Source organism: Clupea harengus, unplaced genomic scaffold (genome assembly GCF_900700415.2).
Source record: "Clupea harengus unplaced genomic scaffold, Ch_v2.0.2, whole genome shotgun sequence".
Lineage (NCBI taxonomy): Eukaryota > Metazoa > Chordata > Actinopteri > Clupeiformes > Clupeidae > Clupea > Clupea harengus.
This window is the reverse complement of record NW_024879899.1, coordinates 14,879-35,676: the sequence shown is the minus strand read 5'-3', so window position 1 is coordinate 35,676 and position 20,798 is coordinate 14,879. Positions and strand designations below refer to the sequence as shown.

General features: G+C 43.7%; 2 protein-coding genes across 10 annotated transcripts; one reads left to right on the top strand and one right to left on the bottom strand.

Moving 5' to 3' along the window:
* Positions 1 to 12: 12 nt before the first annotated feature.
* Positions 13 to 6,593, bottom strand: kifc1 (kinesin family member C1). 4 transcript variants are annotated; one of them, XM_042705396.1, is made up of 18 exons: positions 6,469 to 6,593; positions 5,982 to 6,014; positions 5,470 to 5,547; positions 5,252 to 5,354; positions 5,101 to 5,148; positions 4,899 to 4,946; positions 4,713 to 4,748; positions 4,045 to 4,234; positions 3,734 to 3,899; positions 3,399 to 3,566; positions 3,085 to 3,204; positions 2,603 to 2,887; positions 2,131 to 2,295; positions 1,065 to 1,203; positions 742 to 881; positions 581 to 654; positions 367 to 442; positions 13 to 239 (listed from the first exon to the last, which is right to left on the bottom strand). In XM_042705396.1, exons 2-18 carry the CDS (start codon positions 6,000 to 6,002, stop codon positions 195 to 197), a joined length of 1,902 nt encoding a protein of 633 aa, XP_042561330.1. In that variant the 5' UTR covers positions 6,003 to 6,014; positions 6,469 to 6,593; the 3' UTR covers positions 13 to 194. The 4 variants fall into 4 exon arrangements, with proteins under 4 accessions (XP_042561330.1, XP_042561331.1, XP_042561333.1 ...); XM_042705397.1 differs by having other exon boundaries at positions 5,252 to 5,351; XM_042705399.1 differs by lacking the exon at positions 4,899 to 4,946.
* A 1,330-nt stretch (positions 6,594 to 7,923) lies between these two features.
* On the top strand, positions 7,924 to 20,590 carry znf384a (zinc finger protein 384 a). 6 transcript variants are annotated; one of them, XM_042705405.1, is made up of 12 exons: positions 7,925 to 8,208; positions 9,695 to 9,762; positions 10,212 to 10,485; positions 10,962 to 11,084; positions 11,961 to 11,999; positions 13,493 to 13,653; positions 13,899 to 13,975; positions 14,213 to 14,282; positions 16,870 to 17,024; positions 17,272 to 17,350; positions 17,735 to 17,893; positions 19,044 to 20,590. In XM_042705405.1, exons 2-12 carry the CDS (start codon positions 9,700 to 9,702, stop codon positions 19,458 to 19,460), a joined length of 1,617 nt encoding a protein of 538 aa, XP_042561339.1. In that variant the 5' UTR covers positions 7,925 to 8,208; positions 9,695 to 9,699; the 3' UTR covers positions 19,461 to 20,590. The 6 variants fall into 6 exon arrangements, with proteins under 6 accessions (XP_042561335.1, XP_042561337.1, XP_042561339.1 ...); XM_042705400.1 differs by having other exon boundaries at positions 14,213 to 14,437; positions 16,857 to 17,024; XM_042705401.1 differs by lacking the exon at positions 11,961 to 11,999 and having other exon boundaries at positions 7,924 to 8,208; positions 14,213 to 14,437; positions 16,857 to 17,024.
* Positions 20,591 to 20,798: the final 208 nt, after the last annotated feature.

The following is a 20,798-nucleotide window of genomic DNA, read 5'->3' as shown; positions in this document are numbered from 1 at the left end:
AACGAAAAAGAGTTTTGCAAATACGTTTTATTTTTACATTTTTTCCAAAAGGGTATGATTTCACATATTGTGTAATTTGTTACGATCTGATGCATGTCAGGTCATACATGAAGCATATGGGAAAAAAAGAATTACATCACATGACTCAAAAACTTTAAAAGCATTAAAAACATATCTGTATATAAATATCGGATTCACTTCCGATTCACCGCGGCTGTTCCAATGACGCAGTCATTGACCTGCAAAAGCAAGTAATTCACAGATTACAAGTGTTAATTTAACAGAAACACATGGGAAATGGAAAAACGATCAATAACGGTTAAATCAGTGATGACTTGTCTGGCAAAAGGACTGAAAGAAACTGACCTTGCTGGCAAACCGAAGTGAATTGAGGGACTCGTTAAAACTGTCCAGTTCAGGAGCAATGTTCACAAACATCAAACTAGGAGAAAAAAAAAAGGGGGTGGGGGGTCACTAAAAGCAACACAGCTTTGTAATACATACTTCACAAATGTGGTTTGAATCATTCAAACCCACCCAAAATAAAAATCACTTATTTACTAAACCAGTCACTACATACGTTTTGCTGTTGCCCCCCAAGCAGTTCTGAAGCAGGTATGTCAGCTTGCAGTTGCGATATGGGATGTGATTCTCCTAAAAATTAAAACAAAAGCCATCTTTAGAAGACTGCCATCAGCAAATACAACACTGCATGATTCCACCCCTACTCCACAGCCATACCTTGCTGGCCAGGGCGGAGATGACAATACCCAGGTTAGTGAGGGACGAGTTGATGGCAGTCATCTCTTTGAACCGCTCACCCTGGGACTGACTCTTCTGTACGCGTTCACTGCCAGCAAGGTCCACTAGACACAGGGAAGCTTAACATGGAGAAACCATATTAAAAAAATGGTAGACCAATGTCACAGCAAAAAAAATGAAACCCTTCATAGTTAATGATCATGTCAAATCAATAAAGTTAATCTGATCTGAATGCCTCATCTGGCAGCCAATATGATCAGAACTCCATTTAAAGTGGCTCATTTCACTCCTGGGTACCTTACATTTGCACTTGGTGCCTCTGTTGGGGTTGATACCCTCTATATCCAGCTGGAAGACAGAGTGGGATCTGGATGAATGGTCATTGGCACAGGTCCTGGCAGTGGACCTGTGCTGGTTAGCCAACTCGATCAGGTTGTGGACCTGCAACGATAAAGTTACAAAAACACCCTTTAACCAGACATTTAGGATCATCCTGCACAGTTCACAAATAAAAAAAAAAACCAGACAAAACATCCAAGTCCTTAGCCTGACGGTGTCATACTCATAATTCTAGTCAGAATATGAGTCTGATACGGCTCCATTGGGCTGTGATTATAGGCCGTGTTTCAACCGAACCAGAAAAAAAAAAAAAAAAGCCTTTGCTCAATTTGATATACCTGCAACCAATCAGAGCAACGTAGTATGACCATAACGTAGACCATCGGAGCCAGCTGATAAATTTAACTTTTACTGGATCGACAAATGCCTTGATCGCGTTTCTCTGTTCCTCTTTCAAAATTAATGCGCTGTCGATGTCTCCTAAAACAGACTCGAATCTACAGATTTCAGCCCTCCAGCGGCAGCCATGTTTGTTGAAAACGAATTCAACCCAAACGCTCTTGGTGACGTGGTTGATTACGTTACTGTTGATCATCTGTCCATCATCGTATAAAGCCCGCCCTGACAATTTGATTGGTCTGGTAAAGTTTTTGGTCGGGCATATTTTCTCCCCAACGGAGCAATGCCAGACCGAACTTCCCAACCTAAAATGTTGTGGGCGGGGCTAAGTTCGTCTGGCATCCAGGCTACCGAGTCCTACCACCTTGAACAAAAATCAGTACTTGCGGACAACCATGTCTGTCCATTCTGAGTAATATTGGATTGAGCTCAAATGGTGCTTCCCCTCATTCTGATTGACGCAAAAGGTGTTTTTCTATTGCGCATTTTGAATTGGTACTGCACACAAGCATACATTCAAGTCAAAATGTCTGGTCTCTTAACAAGTGGGCAAGTAGTCAGGTCTGCAGACATTCATATGCATCAGTACCACCTCTTTTTTGCAATGGTCAAAACCAAAGAGTAGCATACCTGGTCCTCGTTAGTGACACTCTGATAGGTCAGGTTGGTGACCGTGATTCCGTTGTTGGGGTTTTTCTTGATGTCATGCTCAGGCCTTTTGTTGGGCTTGCCCGTGTAAAGCAGGTCCCTTAAGGTCTCATTATAAATCTCCACAAAGCTGGCGGTGAAGGAATACTGGAAATGGGATAATATGGACAACACATTACACACCAAACATAAGACACTGCTGCTCATGGAGAAACACACAAATCTGAAGAAACATTTGACCTAAAACAATTCAGGTTTTTCCTAGACTGGACTGCAAAACCAGACATAACTACTAGTGTCTAGAAGGAAACTTAAAACATGCAGAATGTCAACCTTAAAAAGGTTTAAGCCAGCAAGTGCACCAGTATGTGCTTCTCATGAGAATCTAGTCAAAATGCATGTTAAGGGGAGAAGTCCAAATGAGTGAGTAGCCAGAGGAGGACTGAGGTTGTACCTCCCAGCCGTGCTGCTCCAGTGCTTTGGCCGCCTTGAATATCTGCTGCACTGCCCGAGGGATGACGCCGCACTCCTGGTCCAACTTGCCGCCCTCCATGGTGTACGTCTTGCCGCTCCCCGTCTGCCCATAGGCGAAGCAGCAGACGTTGTAGCCATCCAGGGCTGACTGCACCAGCAGCGATATCTCCTCAAACACCTCCTGCTGGGAGGCCTGAGGCCCGAAGACGTGGTCAAAGCTAAAGCTGTAGTTCTTCTGCGTGTCCCCAGAGCGGCCTGTGTGAGACTGACAAGGCAGAGACAGAGGGCCGTTTCAAAGTCTGGATGACTTGGTAGGCCATTGACTTACATCTGCCTCTGGATGGGTTTACATCACACTAAAAACTACATACACACAACAATAAAAGTGGGAGTACTTGTGATGCATGCGCATTGAAAACACATTAAACATACACAGGCTTGGCCGTTTGTGTGTTCATTTACCTCTTCTGATTTAGCAAGGACAACAGCCTTGTTGTCGTGGGTAGGCAGCTGGATGTGAGGGACATCTGCTTGGACATTGGAGAGCATGGGCCTCACTCTGCAGAAAACCCTGATGTTCCCCTATTAAAAATCATGTTAGTAACAGGAACATGATGGATCAAGAGGGTTGACAAATCTATCGATACACTCTGAAACGGAGAATGGATCTCTTCCACCATTCCCAGAAAAGTGATAAATTCAAATGGAAGCGTTATTCTTCTGCTTAATCCAACAGGATAATCCAGGGGCCAATCAGTAGCTTTGGCAGGGCTTACTTTGAGTTCCTGTATGGTGTTGTGGAGTCTTCGCCGTTCCATTTCCCCATTGTGTAGATTCTCCCTCTGCAGAGCCAAATTTTCCTCCAGCCCCCGAACCTTTTCTTGGGTCTCGTGTAGGGTGTCCTGGGTGTGCGTCAGGGTTGATGTCTGCATGGAGAGACGGCTCTGAGGAGGAGGATGGGAGCACATTCAGAATTCATATTTAGGATGGGAATCTAGCCAGTTTATTTCACACATCTGCTTCCCTTGCGTCAGGTTTTGAAGCCAAATGGCAAGATGACAAAGAACTTTCAGATATTTCATAAAAATTATGATATCCCTTTGCGTGGTACCTGAACTGTATGAAGCTCAGAGTTGAGGCCGTCGTTGAGGGTCTCCACAGCCCTAAGCTTGTCGGTCAGGGACCTCAGGTCTTTCTCCAGTGTGTCCCTCTGTTGGGAAACCTCCTCCAGCTGTTCCTTCACCCCAGACAGGGTGTCAAGTTTCTCCTCACACATACTGTAAAGTAGCCGCACACAAAACCATTTACAGACTATATTGTAGAATTCTAGTTACAGGACTAGACACACACACACACACACACAGAGAGAGAAACATACCATAGTATAGCATATTTGGCTGGAGTGTAAGGAAATGTTTTTACTTGAGCTTGCGTTTCAGATTGTCGTTCTCCCTCTCGAGCTTGGCTGCTTGCTCCAGGGCCTGTGTCACAGCTTCCTTCAGGCCATCATTTTCTTGACTGGCCCCCTTCAGGCGGCTCTGGTAGGTGTTAACTTTGACTTCCATGTCACAAACTTTCCCCTTCAAATCCCAAGGTGGTCTCTTGGTTACACCTGTGCTCATTGTGGATAATTAGAACAGCTAAGATCAGAAATGCACAAGTAATCTGTCGCTAAAACATTTTTTTTTAAAGCAGCATTATGGATTTTTGGTCTAAAACTAGTGACCGGACTACCAAAAAAAAGCACCAATAGCCAAGTTGGCACTGATAAAAGCTTGATGGCATGCTAACTGGCATATTCTAGCAATACTTGTGCTAGCAGTGGGGGTTGTAACGCAGACCACGGAACTACATAGTGGATAGCCTGGATGGCTAGCAGGAATGACAGGTGTGCTTGTCTGTTCTTCACATGACCATATGCCATCAAAATTAATTTGAAGATTATACCAAACCTGGTTATTTATAAATCTCAAAAAGTGGCAAATTGTGGTTTTAACGTACTGTGGTATTAGTTTGAGCAGGTGAGGGGCCATTTCATTACCCAACGTTTTATCTACAGAAGGTAAATACAGGTAATAAGTCAGGAATACCTTTGGCTGTAGAGGCCACTGGCCGTTTGTTTACACCTTGAAAACAAGGGAGAGAGAAAAATAATTGTTTAAATTAAAAAGGCTGCACACCAGGTAATGAAACCACCTGTAGTAACAGAACTGTACACGTACAGTTTCCTTCTTTCTCAATTCAATCTGTTCTAAATGAACAAATTACTTTACTACCTGTAGGGCCGACACCAGCTACGGTGGCTGCAGCAGTGGGACGTCTTGCTGGGGGACAAAAAGGGTCTATTAAGGCTATGCGCACTTTCAGAGTATACAAACATCAGAGAACTACAGTGAAGCAAGAAGATTCGCTAAATGAGCAAACAGTTTCCTTCTTTCTCAATTTAATCTGTTCTAAATGAACAAATAACTCTCCTACCTGTAGGGCCGACACCAGCTATGGTGGCTGCAGCAGTGGGACGTCTTGCTGAGGGACAAAAAGGGTCTATTAAGGCTATGTGCACTTTCAGAGTATACAAACATCAGAGAACTGCAGTGAAGCAAGAAGATTCGCTAAATGAGTCCCTCACCAGCAGGTCGAGGAACTGGTACCGCCACGGGTCTCTTGATCCCAACTACTGAGGCCGCCTGTTTGGCCCTCAGAGTATCCTGGTCTACTCTCCGCATTTTCTTCTGGGGATAGCAATGCGTTTTAAAGATCAAACACATTATCCTATGAAATCAAAATGCTGAGAATAGCCCAGACGTAGGATGTCGGGTGGTTAATTAGTTGAAGCACACTGCCCACCTGTGCAGGCTGCGGGTCTTGCCCAGCGCTGTCTGGATGCGCTCTCTTGGTAGTCACAGGTAGACGCGACATTGTATTCTGACAGTGAAATAATTAGGGGGAGGGGGGGGGGGAACACAATAGAATTATAACAACATTACGGTCATATGGGTTATGTTCACACCGGCTAAGTGATTCATAAGAGATGTTGCCCTAGGATTACTATTGGCCTTTGTTGGAAATACAACATTATGCATGAACTCAGGGTAAGGTTATCAATTCATCAACTTAATATCAGCTAACGTCATTCTTTATTTGGAACTAATTTAACATTAGTTGTAGTAATGTTTACCACATGAACGGATGAGTTCAGCGTACGTAGCAGTAACTTGATGCCAAAGCAAAACAACCAACATGCATTTGAAGAACACCTGAATATATTGGATATGACTGTCGCATAGCCAAGAAAATAAAGGTGTGTTAGTAAACATGGCATGATGCAACATTCGCCGCCGGTTAATTTAGTCACTTACCTCCTTGTTAATTTTGCTCATTTTCCCTGCCACCTGTCAATTTCAAAACACAAATGTAACTTAATGCTATTCAGATTCGCTAGGATAACTAGCTATAGCTAACATTAGTGATGGCAAAAATAGCGTACACCTACAAATGAGGTGTTGTTGCCAAGTCGTATTGGAGCTATGGGTTTATTTTTTAAATACAATGTCAGTGTACCCCGTTTAATCATTGTTTTGCATCGTTTGGCTAGCACGACAAACCAAAACGACCCATGATAGAGCGCTGACTTAACGTTACTTAAATATCGTTAAGATATATGGCTATGGTAGCTAACGTTGGTCCCCAGGCTAGCTATCGTTACCTTAGTTAAGCAAAACGGAAATGTTGGAGAAAGTATCAATTCTGATAGCTCAAGAGCAAACTTGCCTATGCCGTTTTAAGTAAATATTAGGACATCACGCAAGATTCAGGTAATTAAAGACAAAATACCGATAATCTTACCTACAACGGTGCGACCTCCTCCAATAACGAAACACAGCCGTTTGATTTCAAATTTTAAATGTTTTGCCGCTTTGAATGGAGATATCCACCACCAATAGCAAACAAGAACAGCAGACTGGGCGTGTTGTACGCAGTGGTTGATCACACCCATGTGGACTGCACAACAACAGCAACAACCAGGCTTCTGTTCCTGAAAAACAGACAGACAGACATTGCTACAATTTCTAATAGACTGGTATAGGCTTATGTATTAGGCTACTTGGCAAATTGCTTTTTTTTAATCTGCTAGATAGGATGTCACCGCGTTAGAGGCAATGTCTTGCCCTAATCTAGAACAAGACCATAACGGAGGTTTTACTTTATTATGATGTTGTAGCCTGTACTTATTTTAATTTCAAAATAATAATGCAAAAAATATCACAAGCTCTGCAACTTGTACAAATAGGCTTTATCACAATAGAATGCCTCTCTAGCATGTAAATATGAGTGATGGATTAATCCTGTGAAATAGCATAAGTGAAGTGAAGCTTTTATACATAATTGACGGTAACATTTCGTTTCCAAAAGCAATAGATACTGAAACTACTTGGATTAATTAATTTGGGCACGAAATGTAGAGTGTTAAACAAAGTCCACACAAAATATAGACTTAGTCTAATATTTATGGTGACATGTTTACCACCCTCCATGTGACCACAAACCAAAAAAATCATTGACGATTCTGAAATATTCTTCATTTCCTATGGGTAGGAGAGGAAAGATGTAACCTGATTTTAATAACAATGCTTCATCCATATGAAGACCTGCCTGGAAATACATTGATTTCTGCAGTAAGGCTGGGACAAAAAATGTAAAAGGCAATATGTATGCTTGTGATATGTAATCAATACACTCTGGAACTAAATATCGATACACTTTTTGAAATATTTACAAGGAAATTAAAATGTTTAAAAGTAATGTATTCATATAACCATTTTCCCGAGCATCCTGCCTTTATGTGGGGGTGCATGATAGAGTGGTGACAGTCATGAACTATGCAACTGTAACTGCCATTGATGGAGAAATTTTAAAAAGCCCTTTATAATTGCTGGCTGGGATTAAAGTGCACTTTGCATTGTTTATGAAACAGATCATTTCTTTGTGACATTTTGAGAATCATCTAGCCTGTTGATGATTGTTGTAGGCAAAGAGTAAAAACAATTTTGATTGAAAATAACTGTTTTCTTTTAATCAGACTAGATCTAATCCATAAAAGACTGTTAAAATAAGAAGCCTATCCCTAACATGGGCAACGCAGACTAAAGTTTAGACCATTAGTCTATTTTACGTTATTTAAATCATACTACCATACTGAAATACAAATTAAATCAACATCATATTCAAATTGTTCAAATTCTTTATCCATCGAGATGGCTCTGTGGTAGGCTGTCCCATAGACATATTTAGATGTCATCTATATATTGTTGTATTTATGTCTATGGGCTGTCCTACCAGAAAGCGAAGACCTCACATGACGGAAGCTAAGTCGGTGGTGAAAAAGAACCATTTTTGTGTTTTGACCTCATTCACCGGAAGTGTCGAGAAACAGAGTCGGGCTGCCCCACAAGAGGGAAAAAAATAGAAAAAAAAAATTTGAGGGAAAAAAACGGCGAATCTGAGGGTTCGGGCGGATTTGGACGAAGTTTCCGAACTGTCCCGGCCCGAGGGAGACCCAGGGTTGAGAGGGAGTCACCATCACCGGTAATTAACATACAGTAACGACTCAATTGTTAATTATTTCTCATAATTTGAGCAACTCACACGAGTGCTTCTCCCCTGTCTCGCCAGCCGGAAGTCTGCATGAAGCTGCGTCTCGCACAGGGGCATTGGCGTCGACGTTTTTTTCTCTGTTCGTTTTTTTATCCGCGAGTTTTTTTTTTTCTCTTTTTTTATTTTCACAGTGAGACTAACGGGAGAGGGATGCAGGCATAGGGACATTATTGTTTTCTAGCGGAAGTTTATATGTGCATGGTTTTCACTCTTCAATGTACAGTAGGCTGTTAGCTAACAAAAGACAAAATTAATGGAGGCAAGCTAGCTAGTCTGTTGCTCAAATATCATTTTGAATGGATTGTTTCTTGTTTTTGCTAGCTAGCTGTTTTGCTAGCTATAAAATAATAAGGCGAAAAACGTTGTTGCAACTAACGATACAAACAATAAAAACAGATGACATTTCGTGTTTAAGTGGTTTGGTATAGATCGAAATGTATAACCAAGAAAGTAAAAATGAGCTGCACCATCCTCACGTGAATTATTCTATAGCTGGCTAGGTAACCTTGGCTAACTTGTTCCAACTTAGAACAATTTTTTTTCACATATCGCTATCCTTGGCAGTGCTGCAGATTTCGCGAGCACCTAATGCATTGCACAATTTCATAAACATTTGTTTGATTTATACATCATAACATCCACGTAGCAGTGTTTGTCGCAGGCTAGCTAGATCGTTAGCTTTTGTTTTGGAGAGCTATTAATAGTAGTAGCCGGCCATCCAGCCATGTAGCGAGCGACTGAAAGCAAAGGGGCGTAGCTGGCGGTGTCTGACATGTGTGATGTGCAAATTCATCTTTCGAATTTCACCGGAGAGTGTCTCACAGTACGCTCTGTTCTCTCTTTACTTAACATAACAAATTCACGCTCAAGAAACTATAGCTACGCAATAATTGGAACATCACAGTGACATTTGTGTTTAGACTGTCCCAAATGCTTTGGCGTTATTTCGGTCGCTTTTACATCCATCCAGTTAGTCAATCACAGCGTTCCATGAATTGTGTTGGCAGTGGAAACACGGGAGGACTGCCGCTCATCTTTTCGCGGTGAAAAGACTTGCGGGATGCATGCCTAAGATGTCTTGCACGTGGGAGTAAGCATGGCATTGACATAAAACAAACAAAGCTACGAGGCAAAAGGTCCGTCTTACATGGCAAGTATAGGGTCACCCACTACGCAAACACTTCAAAACGTGACCAAACCAACAGACAGACCTTGCACAGTGCATGCCAGTACATCGGCACAAATCCCTTTGCAGGACCATTGGTAGAACACGGCTTGCCTGAGCAATTAGTAGCTAGTGCCCAGGCCGAATCCTGGGCACACGTTATCAAATCTGGCAAGGCAAGGTCTGGTTTTCGACTGTCGGAGCGACGCACGGCGGCTGGGTGTTTACTAGTATGTTGCTTTTCAATTGCAGAAATAATGGAAGATTCCCATTTCAACTCATCATACTTTTGGTCTCCCGTTCCCACAGTGCAAGGACAGGTAGACACCTTATTATTGGACTCTCTTGTACTGTACATGGCTGTGCCTCTAAACGAAGACACCATACGTAAAGAAAAAATAAAAAGGCAAAAACAAATAAAAAGTAATGACTAAGTTTGCACCTTATCAGGCTGCGATGGCTGATCCTGAATTTGCTGTGCTAGAGCTTGGTGTTCACAGCCCCACCAAAAATAATCTCCACTGCTCATTCTCCCCTCCTTCTCCTCAATCCATCCATATCACCCATCCATCCTCTCCTTTTCTTCATCATCTCATATCTCTATCATCATTCCTCTCTTCCCTCATCTGCTCTCTACCTCCCGTTCTTTCTTTCTCTCTCTCTCTCTCTCTACCTTTTTGCCCCCCTCCAATTCCCTTGGCTTTTGCCCTTTCTCTTCTACCCCCTGCCATCACTCCTGCCCCTTCTTCCCACCCCATTCCCTTCACAGATTGAGAACGCCATGTTCCTGAACAAGATGAAGGAGCAGCTCGGCCCGGACAAGGCCGGCACGTTCCCGCACTCTTCGTCCTCCCACTACCCTGCCGCTGTGCTCACCGTGCCTGGCTCCGTCTCCATGGACGCAGGTGCCGTAGGGCGGGGCCCCAAGCAAGAAGGGGGTGGTGGCTCCCAGATGGCTGCGGTGGGGGCGCACCTGCACCCGCCCCACACCTCGCAGAACATCACCGTGGTGCCGATGCCCTCCACCGGCATCATGACGGCAGGTTGGTGTCCCCTCTTTCTCTCTCTCGCTCTCTCTCTCTCTCTCTCTATGTCGCTCTGTCTTTCTCCTTTAATCCATCTGTTTTTCTTCTGTCCACCTACTGGTTTGTGTTTGTTTACGTTCCTGTTTATTTCCTGGCCATATGTGCTTCCTCTCTTCATTCACTCACCACTCTGTCATCGTAGCCTCCTTCTGTATTTTATTTAGTGTTTATTTAGTTTACTCATGGGGTTTAGCATCTGTTTGCTTGTTAAAGTGTGTCACTCCAACTTTACAACCAGCCAAAATATGCTGCCTGTTTCTATTGACTGAATTCAGCCAGCCTTAAATGAGCATACTTTCTCCGACCACATCAAGTATGTGGTCTGGTGGGCGTGTTCGAACCCTTTGGCATGTGGCGATTGGTTGTGGAGCTGGTGATGTCACACAGTGCCATGCTGCGTGCTCTTCAGGTCACGGTCTGTCTCTCTCTCTCAGCGGGGCTAGTGATCACCACTCCCCAGGGCACGCTGGTCTCCCCTTCTGCCTCGTCCCAATCTTTTGTTTCTGGACCCCCCGCCACTACCATGATAGTGTCCACACTGCACCCCTCAAATGCAGGTAAACACTCCCCCCATATCCCCACCCACCCAAACCCCAAAAAAGAACCTCTTTCCTCCCAGCTTTCCTTCACTCACCTCCGCAGCGATACCCCTCCCTCCCCCCTCCTCTCCCAACCTCCAGCCGCTAGCTCTGCACCTCAGCCTCAGTACAGACAGACCAAATGTGTGTACATACACACACACACACGCAGTAGGTCGTGACCACAGACACTCATATACTCATTCAAATTATTTTCATTGGATAGCATATCCAGCCAGTGTGGTGCAGTACAATTATGATACCTTATTTTTATGGAAAGGACCCAAGGATAGAGAGTGAGAGCGAAAAAGGAGGAAAAGAAAGCAAGCTAAACAGAGCAGACAGAGTGTTATACCCATTAAAGGAGACGTCAGAGGTTCTAGTTTAGCAGTTGTTTTCCAAGACCAAAAATAACTGACATGGAATGCTGGTTTTCTCTTTCCCTGGGTTGGGTAGATGGATCTCCTTCCTTAGATGTCCCACACTGCTTCTAGGAAAGGACACTTGCTCTAGTCCATATCCTCATGTACCCACATTAATCTCCCAGTGTCTTTTTCAGCTCATTTAGGAACAGAATCCCTGTGACCCATTTTACTCAGACTCTCACATACACACACACACAGATTAACTTACCATTTAGACTCATACACATACACACAGGCATGCTGATGCTTCTGCTAACCCCCTGCGCGACTTGCTCAAGGCCATAGCTAACACCCTGGGTGCTCACTGGGGCGCCTCATGTTGGCAGACGACGAAGGAAGGAAGGAAGGAAGGAAGGAATGAATTGATGGAGGGAGGGAGGGAGAGCTCTGTGTGTTGAGTGTGTTCTCCTCTTTTCTCGGTTTCCATTAGAGACCGGCCGGCCCTCCTCCCTCTACTTCCACAGCCAGTGTGAGTAGACTGACCCCTTACCCTCTGACCCCTCGTCAGCACCAGTACAGCTGCACCACAGCCCATTCCACCTGTAACGTGCACACAGCTGATCTGGAAATAGTTGGTCATTGGCTCCGACAGTCCAATACACATGCTGCACACACGCAAACAAATTGTAATGATAAAAGCCAATACGACGTCACCCATTACGTTTACCCGATTTATCTGGAAAGTTACATCTTGAAAACATGAAAACAAGCAGGCAAAACAGTGTAGAAGAACACATATTTTCTTGTATCTGGGAATTCATTATATTATAAAAGGGAAGGGGAAAAAATTGAATTGATACAATAGGTCATATGCAGTCATTATATAAATGTATGATAATAATAAATACTGTATAATTCATTTAATATAAAATATTTGTACATTAAATCACTTGATTGATCACAGTTATCTATTTTGAGTAATATGTAAAAGTACAATTACACAGAAGAAATGTAATGAGTTCCTCATGTACAAAGATGATCGGTTCCTGTAGAAAATGGATAAGCACCTCTGGACATGATTTAATTGGAAGATTATGATCAAATCATATGAAAAAGGGTTGCATTTTAGAATGGTTTTATATTTAACATTTTTAATTCAGTTTCTATATGTTTGCATTCTATGAGACATTCAGCAGCATGGGAAGATTATGCACACGTTGAACAAAGGAAGCATCTTCACTGAACATGGAGGGATTCAGAATGTCAATTATGTTGTATTTGTTAAAAGAGATATTTATCTACTCTTACATACTTGCTGCAGAGTTAGCTACGGGTCCCACTAAGCCAGATCAGAATTTATTTTAATAGTGACAGAGTGATGCTGTATAATCTCCATCGTTTCTGTGTTAAATCATCTTAAGGTGTCGTTATGGGTTACAAAACAATTTGTGATTAGCAGATAAAAAATAGCAGAGATTAAAAATAGCCTGGATCGCTTTACTGTCTCTACCTGGGGGTTTATTAAAGAAGCGTCATCTCCTCTGAGCCACTGCAGACAATTCTTTGTGTTGTGAAGCAGCAAAATGATGAGAAGGAGCCGGGCTGCATAATTGATGCGACGTGATGCATTATTAAAGGAGCTGCAGCGTGGCATCTGATGATGCTTCGCACTCTGACTGCGCATTATAAATATTTCTCAGCAGATTTGCCATTTAATTCAAAGCACAGTTGTTTGATTACATTTTCACAGAGTAAGTTTTTTGTATGAAATATAACGGTTGTCTTTAATTACTGGTGTAAAGTGTGGTGGTTGGCAAAATGGAATGTATGGTTTCTTCCCATTTATTAAAACTGATGAGCTTCATTTTGTACGCTCATAATTTTGGTTTTCATCTCATATCTGTGTATCCGAGGGAAGTATTCTGCGGACACTCGGGAAATGCAGTCCTTCGTTGTGGTCCCTGTCCCTTTCCAATTTCCTGTGTCTTTTCTCCCTCCCTCTTTTATTACTTTATTTCCCAGATAAGAAAGAGAATGGCAGCATCCCCCCAGCTGTCGTTATGCCAACCCCCTCAAAACGAGGAAGGAAGAAGAAATCCATGCTATCCCGAGAGGGTCCTGTCCACACGCTGCCAACAGGAAGTGATGCATTGATCCTCGCCCACCTTGCAGCTGGGGGTCAGGTGAGTCTTGTAGTAGAAGGTTGGTGGAATTGCATCTTTAAAACAAACTTAAATGACAAAATAGTAGAGGGTTGGTAACTTTATGTTACAAAAAGTAAGGGAATGTCCACTCGTTCTGGAATTAGAGCAAGTTTAGTTGTAGATGGGAGACATTTGTGCTGTTTATGTGACGCTGCAACAGCCTCTTGTAAAGCTTTGAAACTCTATTGCAGTACCTCCAAGAGTCTCTCTTCTTATTCATACAGCACCACGGAGCTGACCCCTATGACCTCTCCAATGACGAAGATGATCATGCTAACAAAGATGGGAACAAATCTTACAGGTTTGCCTATTTGTTTACTTGAAATGCCAATTGTAGCCATTGATTATTTGTTAACAAATCTGATTGTGTCTTAGCTGTAGATTGGCTTGAGTTGGTCATTGGCTTGGTGCTTGGACAAGAATATCACTGAATATCTTCATTTTGTGAAATACCTCTATCAGTGTCAAGTCAAAACCATTGTTCTCACTTCCTTGTACGTAGCTTCATTCCATCTCTCTCTCCGCCTTACACACACAGGTGTAGGATGTGTGCTGTGACCTTCTTCAACAAGTCGGACATGCAGATCCACGCCAAGTCTCACACGGAGGCCAAGCCACACAAGTGCCCCCACTGCTCCAAATCCTTCGCCAACTCCAGCTACCTGGCCCAGCACATCCGCATCCACACCGGGGCCAAGCCCTACACCTGCTCCTACTGCCAGAAAACTTTCAGGCAGCTCAGTCACTTACAGCAGCACACACGGTACTGAGACACACTCACCACACCCAGTACTCACCAGGAGTGTGTGTGTGTGTGTGTTTGTTTGTCAGGAAACATGTGTACCTGTGTGTGCACTTTAAAATGTATGTTTGTTGAAATGTGTGCCTGGAAATGTGTAATGTGTAAATGTGCTCGTCATGGTTACCACATATTCTTAACAAATTAGAGGATGGGAACTGGACACTGACAGCACTACTTTTTCATTTGGGGTTAAAGGACATAAAATTGTGATCATTTTCTTCAATTAAGTTTTGAATGTAATTTTGCAGTCATTTAGAATAGTCACAACCACGACTATGTCTCTCAAAATATGTGGTAAGTGCATGACTGTCAATCTGTTGCTGACAAGAAATGTCAGTTTTGCTCTACTTGTCCAGCTTTTCTGTTCTGATTTCCCACAGGTTTTTTTTTGCAGTTTTTTTTTCTCTCTCTCTCTTTCTCTCTCCTCCCTCTTTCTCTCTCTCTCTCTCTCTCTCTCTCTCTTTCTCTCTCTCTCTTTGCCCCTTCCCCTCCCCATCCCTGCTCTGATACACTCACACTCTCACGTGTAGCCAGGTTGAGTCATGACTCAAGAGCTGGTCGAACGTTGTGGGTGAGCCACCTCAGAGAAGCACTCAGTGTCTCTGATCTCCATTCTCCATCTACTGTCTACCTGTAGGCCACGTAACCTGCAGTTCCTTGCTTCAAACTCTTCTGTCTCACTTGTGTCTCACTTGTTTTTCCTTGTGTCATACGGCATTTGGTTGTTGTTTATTCCCCGCACATCTCCTTTTCTCTATCTATCTCTGCCTTTTCGCCTACCCTCATTCACGATGCTAGCCACTCCTGTAGGAACAGCACTTTGATTTTTCAACAGCTCCGTTGACCAGCTGGACTCTGGTTTGGAACATGTTGAAAATAAATTTTGGACCTAGCCAGGCCACTCCGAAATTCACTGAAATGATATGAGTCCACATAAATGGGCTCTCCCCAGTTGGTTCAGTTTTTTTTACATGAAGACGATGTCAAACTAATTGTTCTAAAAGCAAGATTCAATGTGTGAATAGGCTGTGGTCCACTTGCCTGACGTTTGGGGGGGTGTTGATAAACCAGTCACTCCGAAATTAATATCTGACCGCTGTTTACTTCGCTAACAAGCTGTCTACTTTGTGGGTAGTTAGCTTGCTAATGGTAGATAAGGTTAGTGGCTCAAATCACCTCTGACTTTTTTCTGGTTATAATAATGAAGTACAATGTACAATGCCTTTCTCTAACTTAAAAAATAAACTAAAAGGCGGGGGGGGGGGGGGGGTGTAAACGAATTCGGTTTGTGTACGAACATGGCCATCTACTGAGTTTTTGTACGCAGACACAGTAGCGCACCAGTATAAATGCTCACATCGGCGTACAACCATAAATCAGCCTTAAAACTCCACACTCTTATCCCTAATGCAATCCAATTTAGTGTCATGCACATGTCCTCTGTCTTTTCCATTCTGTTTCTCACAGATCTCTTCTACCTCACGCATGCCTGTCATCCGTCTGAATTCCTCATCTTTGTGTCGCACACCACACACATCTGTCTGCTCTCATCTTCTCTCAAGTTCAAGATGTCCTGGAAGTGATGGCTGTCCCTCATCTTTGTTTCTGCTCATGATCTTGAATCCTCTTGAACCTTTCTCTCTCTTTCTGATGATCCTGCTGCTTGTGCAGGCCTCAGTTTCAGTTCCATTCATGCCCACCCCATGTCTGAAGATACCGTGTGCACATGCTTTCTTTAGTTTGACATCTTGTAAACAACTTGTGTAGATTTGAGGTATCGCCCTTGTGCACAACACAAGAAAGTATGAAGCAATATGTTCGATATGGCGTTTATCATTACTTGCCTTAACCCTTAAATCTTTTTCCTCCTTTCAGTCTCTTCTCTTTCTTTTCGTTCTCTCTGATTTGTAGTGAATGGTCCTTTTGTTTGTTCTTTCTTCACTTCCTCCCTCCATCCTGTATCTTTTTCTTTTTCCTGTCATTTCCACTAGGAGAGTGAGAGGTGGCTCATCTTAAATCCCCGTCAGTAACACAGACACAGTAAGAAGCACATTACTATGGGAGAGCGTAGGAAGTAAAAGAGCTGGAGAATGAAAGAGAGAGAGAGAGAGAGAGAGAGAGAAAACAAGAGAGAGACAAAGAGAGAGATAAAAACACACTGATTGCACCTGGTGTTTGTTAATGTGCTGCGTTTCGCAACTCAGACACAGACAAGAAACCACAGCTTCCCCTTTTCTTTTTTCCCCCCCTCCCCTTGTGATTATTTTCTTCTTATACCCAGGTCATCGTTGATCTTATAAAAATATCTCTCTCTCTGTGTTTTGTTCTCTCTCTCTCTCTCTCTCTCCCTCTTCCCATCTCCCTCCCCTCCCTTTGGTAGAAACCACACAGAGGCCAAGCCACACAAGTGCCCCCACTGCTCCAAATCCTTCGCCAACTCCAGCTACCTGGCCCAGCACATCCGCATCCACACCGGGGCCAAGCCCTACACCTGCTCCTACTGCCAGAAAGCGTTCAGGCAGCTCAGTCACTTACAGCAGCACCACAGGTAATGGGCAGGGACAGCTAGCGCCGCCCCGTCTGAAGCCACTCCGCCCCCCCTCCAGTCCCCTCTGCCACCCGCTCCCCCTCTTCTGCTCTCTCTCTCGCCCACTCTCGCTTCCAACTCTCTTTTATTGCTCTGTCGCCTTTCTCTGTGAGTTTGTTATCGATTGTGTAGGGGGAATGATTGGTGAAGTAGGTGAAAGGGATGCTGGGAATTGTAGTTGAAATCTCTCTCCCCCCCTCCCTCCCAGGATCCACACGGGTGATAGGCCGTACAAGTGCGTCCACCCAGGCTGTGAGAAGTCCTTCACTCAGCTCTCCAACCTGCAGGCAAGGCCACCACACATTACAGCTACAAAAAAAACTGTACTCAGGCTAGGCTGACAGTCTGCAACCCATTCCACACGGAGTTCCTTAAACTACAGTTTACAACACTGTTAGCACAGCTATATTCCAGGTAAAACTACTGTCATCCCTGATACTGCTGATGAAGAGAAAACTCCACATTGTGATAATGAAGTGTGTAGTAAGTAATCTTGCAATATCAAATGTGGTGAATCAGCTGATGCCAGGCAAGGTAGAATAAGCAGGGGCCTGAAATGTAGAACTTCCCTGATGTCATCTTCATCAGGCATAACCCCTTGGTTTTGAAAGGTGCGTTAGAAAAGAAAAATGTTTTCTCACATTACTTCTCTCTCTGCGACTCTGCCACAGTCCCACCGCCGGCAGCACAACAAGGATAAGCCGTACAAATGCCACAACTGTAATCGTGGTTACACGGATGCGGCCAGCCTGGAGGTGCACCTGTCGACGCACACGGTCAAGCACGCCAAGCTCTACTCCTGCGGCCTGTGTAATCGCGCCTACACCTCGGTATGCCAGCCAATCAGCCTTCTCCCTCACACAAAACCACACCTCCTTGTCTGCCTTGTTCAGACTTCAGTGAGGCCTAGATGTTATTTCCAGTAGTTTCTTTTCAGAAGAATGAGAGATTTTCGGGTGCAGACGTTAATTAATGTTTCTGTGTCCCTCTTCCAGTAGCCTTGCTAGCAATATGCTACAGGACAACACACCAATTTGAGTCAGTAAGTTTTGAGGTGCTAAAAAAAGTTAGTGAAGAGAGACCGTAGTTTATCCCTCCGGTAGCAGAACAAATTATTTCAGTCTCTAGCCTCATACCAATAGGTATAGTTCCTTGTCATAAGTTCCTATGTGTGAAGTATGTTGTTCTGTATTTTACCCTGGTCAGTACTCTCTAGTAATCCCTGTGCTGATGTGCTGCCCTCTCCATCCAAAGTACTTTAGTTAGTTTACAAAGTTTGCTGCCAAGGAATTATTATTGTCTACTTTTGCGGTTTTGTGAGGTAGATTTCATGTTGATTAGGCATGTCATGTTTTGCATGTGTTTGCAAGTCACTGGGTCCTAAATTGAAAAAAAAAAAAACATTTTAAGTAGTCTCACAATGCACTTTGAATATGATGAAATCTTCAACCTAACCATAAATGTATCTTCTAAAAATGTGTATGTGTATGATGTAGTGTGTCTACACAAATAATTGATAACCTGGTAACTTAATGTAAATTGAAATATGAGACCCAATAATGTTAAATTTGAATGCTTTAAAATGCCTATCAGATGTTAAATAACAGGGTTGGGTGTGGGTGCTTCCAGGTTACTCTAGAATATTCGGTGGCTGCACAAGTTGAGTCGAGCAAATTTACCACCGTTTTGCCCCCACCCCCCTCTAAAAGAAAAGAGGTTCCATACAGTATAAGGCTGCTGGGAGATATGATGAGCTCCTTCAGTTGCTTTTATTAAAGCATAGAACCTTTTTGCAGAACTAAGATAATGGGAGATATGATGAGCTCCTTCAGTTGCTTTTATTAAAGCATAGAACCCTTTGCAGAACTAAGACATTGGCAGTTTGTCAGAAGAAATTGCAGTCTTTGCTTTTTAGAAATTCAGGCTCTGGTTTTGTGACTCCTAACCCTCGTCTCCCCCTTCCTCTCCACTCCTCAACAGGAGACGTACCTGATGAAGCACATGCGCAAACACAATCCCGACCCCCTGACCGTGGCGGCGGCCGTGGCTGCCCAGCAGGCTCAGGGCCAGACCCCAGGCACGGGCCGGGGCAGGGGGCGCGGGAGAGGGGGCGCAGCAGCGGCTGCGGCGGCTGCAGCTGCTAGGGCGGCCGCAGCTGCGGCTGCGGCAGGTGGGCCCGGAGGCGGCCAGGCGCCCAACGCACCCAACTCCAACCCGCCGAGCAGCTACGCATCGGGCGAGGGCGTGCCCTGCCCCTTCGACCTGCACCAGTACAAGACCGTGTCGGCTGGGGAGATCCAGTACAAGCCGGTGAGCGTGGCCGACCTGTCGGCCCACAAAGACCTCTGCCTCACCGTCTCCACCTCTGCCATCCAGGTGGAGCACATGAACTCATAGACTAAACTGAGGGATGGAGGGAGGGAGGGAAGGGTTGCTGGTGGAGGAGGTGGATGGAAGGACTAAAACTACACTGCCTTGGGCTGAATGAAGAGGTGACGGACTGGAGCCTAAAATATAAGGAGTTGGGAGAGCGATGGACAGATGAAGCTGGGGAGGAAGTGAAGGAGTGGAGAGGAGGGGAGAGGAGTGGGCACAGAGCAATTGCAAGCTGTATGGGTCAGGGGGGGTGGGGTGGGGTGGGAGACGGAGTGGTGGCACTTAGAAAACTTTTTATTACCCGTTTTCTGTTTTGTCGTTGTCTTCATTTTTACGTCCTTTATCATATGTGTGTATTTTTCTAATGTCTGTGTGTGAACGAATGAGCAAAAGAGTATATGTGTGTATGTGCGTGTCTTTGGAAGGCCGAGAGGAAAGTGGAGCAATGAGTATGGTGATGGAGGAAGAAATTGGTGTGGTGGAATGTATGGCAACATCGGAGTTGTTGTTGTTTTTTTTTTTTTTTTTTTTTTAAAGGAAAAGCAAAGTGGTTGAATATTTCATTGTTCTTCCCCTTATGATGCAAGGGGTTGATGTGAGAGAGGACATAATGGTGATAAATGCTAACAGTGGCATGGCTGCAAGGTACTATTTACTATTTTATTTTTTACTTTTAATACCAACTTATAACATACATTATTGTTATGCAAGTAACATCATTTATCCTTGTTATCAATTGCCCATTGCTGTAATCTTGTACATATACTGCATAGAAAAGATGTTTTTTCATTCAAAAAGGGAAGGACTGTCTTTCTGCCTCTGTAAAACAAACTGATGAAAAAGGAGAAAAAAAAAACATTAACAAAACATGAAAATGACATAGTAATAACCAAATACAGAATCATCTGTTTCTATCCCAGCCAATCAGAAACCTCCTCACTTCCCGGTTTCGAGCAGTCAGTCAGCTAACTGGTTGGTTTTGTTCATGTATAATCCTTGTTGTAATTTCATTATGTGTCTTTTGGAATAACACAGTTCTCAATATTCTTATTAATGTTATTACTGTTGCTCTCTGACTATTATTAACGACTCCTCTGCTGAATTTGCTGTATAGACCACACACATCATTAAAAGGACAAGAAAAAACAAAAGAGTGCGCCTTTGGCTTACTTATTAAGAGCTGGGGTCTCAAGGTGATCTCCGATTGATGCTAATCTGTGACAGTTTGGTAGTATTTTGGGGCTGTGTATACGACTTCAAGATCTGACCTAATGGGACTAATTCTTGTTCAATCCCTGTTTAGGAAATGTTTTGACAGAAACCGTGTAGCTTGACATGACTGGCATGTGGCAGTGGCAT